The sequence below is a fragment of the Linderina pennispora genome (genome assembly GCF_002104995.1).
Source record: "Linderina pennispora strain ATCC 12442 chromosome Unknown DL89scaffold_74, whole genome shotgun sequence".
Taxonomy (NCBI): domain Eukaryota; kingdom Fungi; phylum Kickxellomycota; class Kickxellomycetes; order Kickxellales; family Kickxellaceae; genus Linderina; species Linderina pennispora.
This window is the reverse complement of record NW_024468322.1, coordinates 35,499-41,367: the sequence shown is the minus strand read 5'-3', so window position 1 is coordinate 41,367 and position 5,869 is coordinate 35,499. Positions and strand designations below refer to the sequence as shown.

The 5,869-nt window shown below is 57.7% G+C and overlaps 2 protein-coding genes across 2 annotated transcripts; one reads left to right on the top strand and one right to left on the bottom strand.

The window, feature by feature from the left end:
* The first annotated feature begins 978 nt into the window (after positions 1 to 978).
* Positions 979 to 1,605, top strand: DL89DRAFT_167114 (uncharacterized protein). The gene has a single exon (XM_040883740.1). The coding sequence runs from the start codon at positions 1,174 to 1,176 to the stop codon at positions 1,513 to 1,515; it is 342 nt and encodes a 113-aa protein (XP_040739325.1). The 5' UTR covers positions 979 to 1,173; the 3' UTR covers positions 1,516 to 1,605.
* Positions 1,606 to 2,865: 1,260 nt separating this feature from the next.
* On the bottom strand, positions 2,866 to 3,657 carry DL89DRAFT_167107 (uncharacterized protein). Its single transcript, XM_040883739.1, has one exon. It carries the CDS (start codon positions 3,574 to 3,576, stop codon positions 2,989 to 2,991), a length of 588 nt encoding a protein of 195 aa, XP_040739324.1. The 5' UTR covers positions 3,577 to 3,657; the 3' UTR covers positions 2,866 to 2,988.
* Between the last annotated feature and the right edge of the window lie 2,212 nt (positions 3,658 to 5,869).

The following is a 5,869-nucleotide window of genomic DNA, read 5'->3' as shown; positions in this document are numbered from 1 at the left end:
AGGCGTAGTAATGGGTATAGTAGTGTGTGTGGGTGCTTAGGTTGTGTGAAATGAAAAACAAAAGCGAGTCATAGAATGCTGGGAAGAGGACGGAGCCGGTCCTTTATAGGCAGCCTTTTCCACGCTATAGGCGGGACTGTAAGAAATATTTTTGGCTCATCACCCCACTGGAAGGAGAAAAGCCTGGGCGACAGGGGCTTTTGATTCGTCTACACGCCTATCATTGCCCGGCAAACAGAAATATCTTGGGGCATGATTTCTCTACATTTTTCATTCAGTGGTCATGCGCTTCCCGCAGTCAAAGGGAAGCCGCAAAAAAAAAATACCGAAACTCTCGGATTTGACAGCAAGCACAAACACAAAAGAAAAACGCGGAACTCTGCGTGCCTAATAGACAACAAACCGAGTCAACCTGGCCAGCCGGGGGGCGCTATCGGCAGGGTCCGTCGTCAAGCCTCCCCCACTTGTCCTGGCCGAGCCCGCGGTGCCGACTGGCCGAAGAAACCCTCTCTTTTTCTCCCTGCCAATGCTGGTCCACTCGCCGCCATACTCGTGGCCGGGATAGACAATGGTAGCGTCGGCGACAGCGCTCAGCCTGGTCTGCAGGCTCTCGACCATATCGGCCATCGACCCGCCCTTCAGATCGACCTGCCGCAGCTGCCCGGGAACAGCGTGTCGCCGCTAAACAGCCTGCACTCGTTGACCAGCAGGCACTGGCTGCCGGGCGTGTGGCCCGGGGTGTGCATGAATTTAACCTCGGTGCGCTGGCCAGCCGGAACGTGAAGCCGTTGGGCGTGGGCGTGAAGTGCTGCGGCTTGAGCTGCGGGTTCGACGCGGCCACCTCGGGCATGTCCAGCGGATGCACCAGCAGGGGGAGGTGCGGCAGCCGTCGCTTCAGCTCGCCAACGCCGGTGACGCGGATCCGCAGGGACGAGAAGGGCGCTGGCGGAATCCGCCTGTGTGGTCAAAAGTGCCCGTGCGTGATCGCTGCCGGCCGCCAGCAGCAGCTGCTCGCGCCTCAATCACTGCCAGAATCCCGTCGACGTCCCAGCACTAGCGCAGAAAGTGATGTAGCAGAAGTGGTGATCGGCGGGGGTTAGCTGGTTTTGTTTCTTGGTCACGTTCTTGGACTCTGAGTTGTTTTTTCCATTTGGGCAATGCGACCTTCGGGGCATGACCAGACGATCACTTTTTCTCTTCGGCATGTTTCAAGAGCACAGACCAGCGGCAAACCTCCACCTGTATCCAAGCACTGCGCCCTCGTGGACGAGCAAGCATGGGTGCCATGCACATGCCTGCTCTTTAATAAGCTCGTGCACATATTACTTACCGCATCAACCACTATGCACTTGCGCGTGTCGCTGTCCACCACCAGATATATGTAGTTTTGCATGCCCACGGCGAACTCGAAAATCTTGCTGCGTATCGGATGCAGCCCTTTCGGCTTCAGCGCAATGTCTCTGCCCGGCAGCAGCTGGATCACGCGCAGCCCCATCTCCTCGTTCCTGGCCATAATGCGCGCCCGCTCGCAGCTCACCCGCACATGCGGATCATTCGGCTCCATCGCCACCGCCTGCTTATAGAACCCGTAGGCGTCACGCACGCGCGCCAAGGCCAGCAATGCCTCGGCCTTGCGGAAATAGCCCTACGCAGCAAAAACCATTTTGTCCCAGTGTGCAGATGAGAAAAAGTTACGTCAACGCTCCCGCATGACCCCCCCCCGCTTACCTTTGCCCATTCCGGACGCATCGCAATAGACTTGTCGGCGTCGCTGATGGCCGCCGTGTATTTGCCTAGGGCGAATGCCGCCGCCGAGCGGTTGCTGTAGAGAAGCGCGCACACTTCGCTGCGCTCTTTCCTCGTCCTCCATAACCCACGGATCCGCCACCTCGCTGCTGACAGCTCTTCCGCCCTCCAAGATCTCCAGCGCCCTCTCGACATCGCTCTTGCGCCTGACTGCATCCTCAACCTGGCTCAACAGTGCCTGCGAGAACTCGTACCGGCCACAGCCCACGGCCGCCGGCAGCGGCTGGTCAATGACAGTCGGCTTGCTGCGGCGCGGGAGCTTCAGCCATGACCTTCTCACTGCTGTGTTGCCCGGCTGGCTGCTGATGGACGATCTGGGCGACATGCACGCCTCCTCGCATTTCCACCCGAGTCTGGCCAGCTGCTTGCGCGTGGGCTCCGATGCCAGCATCTCCCGGGCCGTGGTGCCTGCGCGCGGGCTCAGCAAAAGCAATGCCCAGGAGTACAGCTCGTGGGCGTTCTCGTGCTTGCCTTGCTCGAACGTCTCGTTGGCCAAAGCGCCGAACCGGTACACCGGGTGACGGGCCCGCCTGGCCCGCTCCACCACCGGAACCGATTTCTGCGACTGCGGCGACACCGAGTAGATGACCGGCTCGGGTGTCTGGCTCAGCACCTGCATCATGCTGAGCTGCTGCGTCACCGTGCCCATTGGCGGCACAGGGCTGTCATCAAGTGCCGGGTTTGCTGCCAGCTCGTTTATGGAGCTGGCCGGTGACTGTGCTGGCAAGGACGACAGGGCCGTGCGGAACGACAGGGCGTCGGACTGCGGCTCGTTCGGCGGGCTGAACCGGCCCAGCACAGGAAACTCCTCCGCCGCTTGTACCCTATCCCCCTGCTTGGCGTCGCCGGGCACAATCTCGACTGACAGCCGCTTGCTGGATGGCGACTTTGCTGGAGCATTGCTGCCGCCCAGGAACTCGTCGGTCAGACCGACCATTAGCTGCGCGATTGTTGCCGTGGAGGTGTTTGGTGTTTTCGTTGTTTGGTGTTCGCCCACGCCACTGTCGCTGCTTGCCGGTTCAATCAGCAGGTGGTTGTTTGTCGGCAGCGGGATGCACGGTTTGTTGTTTTGGTGAAATAGACGTAAAAAACGCCGGCGGCGAAAGCAGGTTTTCTGCAGATACGCTGCCGTCTAATAATAATAATAGTTTGCACAGGGAGAGAGAGAGAAAGAGAAAAAAGTCAGCACAAACGCTCCTGGGCTATTCTGCAGCAGCACCCAGACTCTAAATACAACGCCGACAAAAATAATCGAAACTGGACACCAGCGCAAAAGCCAGAATTGCAATTACGCTCTTTTTTCCTTTCCAAAAGAAAGCCAATTACAGCAGTAAGCGCCTCCCCCCGAGCTACTTTACCTTGTCTGGCCGCCACCGCCCGCTCGTAATTACTCCACATATCTGCAATATCCAGCCCGCATGTCGCGCAGTCCTGGTCGCTGCACTGGCACTCGATCCTAGCCCCCAGATCTGCCGGCCGCTCCGACGCCCTCCACGGCATGTCGTACCGGAGCTTCAAATGGAACATGGACGTCGGCCGAAGGCTCTTTGGCAGCCGGTAGTCGCGCCGCTGCTTCTGGCCCTCGGTCGAAAACGGCCGCCGCGAAAACGTCGTGCGCGAGATCGCCTCGCGGCTCATCTCGACCGAGCAGATCGAGTCCATTGAGCTGTTGCCGTGCATCGTGCCCATGTCGAGCGAGGCTATGCGATGCGTGCTTGACTGTGATGCTGCAGGGCTGGCATATATGTGATGCTGGCCATGTGTGGACATTAGCTGTTAATGGGCTATTATTACGAGGCGAGTGGAAAGAATGCGAGCAATAAAATTGATTAGAAAAACCGTGGTTAGCAAAAATAGTGGAGGCGAAAGAAGTTCCTGGTGCTGATCCGCACACGTCGTTCTTTCCGTATTGCACCCCAGGCTATGTTGCTTGTTATGACAACAAGCGACAAAATGGCCCATCCTTTTTCTCCTTCCAAAAACCGACATTTTGTACTTGTTCGGATCTACACGCTGGCACAAAGGAAAACCTGCTGGCCTGCTTTGCCAGTATCCACATACCCTGTGGCTTGGCTGCGCGATCCATATTGCCGAGCCGTGCTACCCTAAAACTTAAAAGATAATCTTGCAATGCTCGCCGACTGCATTCCCGGTTAACTCCCCGCGCTAGGAGGATTCTGGAAAGCGATGAGTGGTATCCCCCGCCAGACTTGCTCCTGTCTCTTGGGGGAAGGACATCACGCCACCTGCTGGAAATCACCGTTCTCCTTTCAGCGGGTTCTTTTTAGCTGTCAGACCACCTGGCGGATCGTCCTTTAAATGGCTCTTTCTTGCAAGCAGACTCTTGGCCGATGGGTGCGCGATAGTAGCAGAATCCCAAGGAACAACAGCCGTGCGATATAAATGCGGCTTGCTCCTCCCCGCAGCCTGCCATCTACCAGAATGATAGCATTCCCCCTTCATCTCCCGGCCATACATTTTCTGTTTTTACCCTGTTCATTTGTTCACTATCCTCCAGCCTGCACATAATATGAGCCTTTTGAACCAGACCCTGCGCAACATAGCTCCCCGGATCACCACCCACGGGCTGCGGTTCGCCAGCGTGCTTGCGCCTATGATGCGAAGCACCACCGCTACATCCGCCACAGAGAGCTTCCACACTGGGTATCCCGAGCTACTGGCAGACCCGATGACCCCGCAGGTCATGGACGAAATCCAGTACATCCTGAAAGACGCCGGAAGCAAAGAATACAAGCCCCCCAAAACCCCGGCCGAGGAAACCGAGGAGCTACTACGCGACCTGCAAAGCGCTGTCGAGGTCGCCACCGGCATGGTCGAGACATTGTCGCAGAGCACACAGCCCATTACACAGCCCATTACACAGCCCACAGAGGACTCCCAGAAGCTGCACGTGTCCCGGATCCTGTCAGTGCGGGACGAGCCCAGGGCCGGCGGAAAAACGATTGAGCTCGAGATCAGTCCGGCCGACCTACATCGGTTTTTGGGAACACAGGCTGTAGGTGTTTTGGGCAAGCACCGGCCGAGCATGCCTGCTGGATTAGGTAAGCAGGGGACTGCCGACAGGAGATTCGCCAGTGCGCGCGCCTTAGCATGCACAAACTGCCGGTTCGCGTCGTCCTGCTCGAGGGCCATTAGCTTCTCCGAGTCCTGGTCCATGGACCACCACTGCTTGGCCCGGAATGGCATGATGAGGGTGCGGGGCTCGCAGATTCTGGACCAGATCGATGACCGCAAGGCGCTGAGGTGGGCGATGGCCATTGCCGGGCTGCTCGGCCTGGGTACAGCTGTGGAGTGGGCAACCGGCCAGACTATGCACGAGCTTCGGAGCCTGCCGTGTCTGGGCGGGATCCCTACCACGACTATCAGCAACATAATGTTCTGTCTTTGAAAATGCGCCTGAGCGAATTGGCAGGCTGCTGTGATAAATAAAAGCCCCCTTCTGGTCTGCCGATGACGGCTGAGAGAAATGACGCTTGGGCCTTGTCCAGCTTCACGGGACGTTTTTCTTTTTTCAGGTGTGATCGCCAAGCTCCAGCCATTTTTCTAAACTCCTCCTTTTCTTCAACTCCTCGCATTTTTACATATTCCAGCCTATTTTCTTACTCCCAATGAAGGTCTTCCATTTGTCCGTTGTTCGCACCACACCGACGCCCAGCGTGCCACTCGCCACTGCCAGCGACCTGTCATCGTTCAGCTTCTTCCAGCGCGGAAGGTAAGAAACAATTGGGAGGCGAAATTCGAAGAGGCGGAGAGCCGCGAGATGCAGAAAGCACATTCCTAGCAACTAACAACCCCGGACATCTGCAAGCTTAGCATCCAGGAGTTCATGAACTTCTTCGCAACAACGGTGGCAGAGCGCACGCAGGACGGGCAGCGGCAGGGCGTGGACCAGGACAACTACGTGGCATACGTGTACCGGCAACCAGGCGGGCTGTCGAGCGTGGCGGTGACGGACAAGGAGTACCCGGCGCGCGTGGCACTGTCGCTGGTGGCCAAGATCCTGGACGAGTTCACGAAGGAATTCAATGCGGAGCGGATCGCG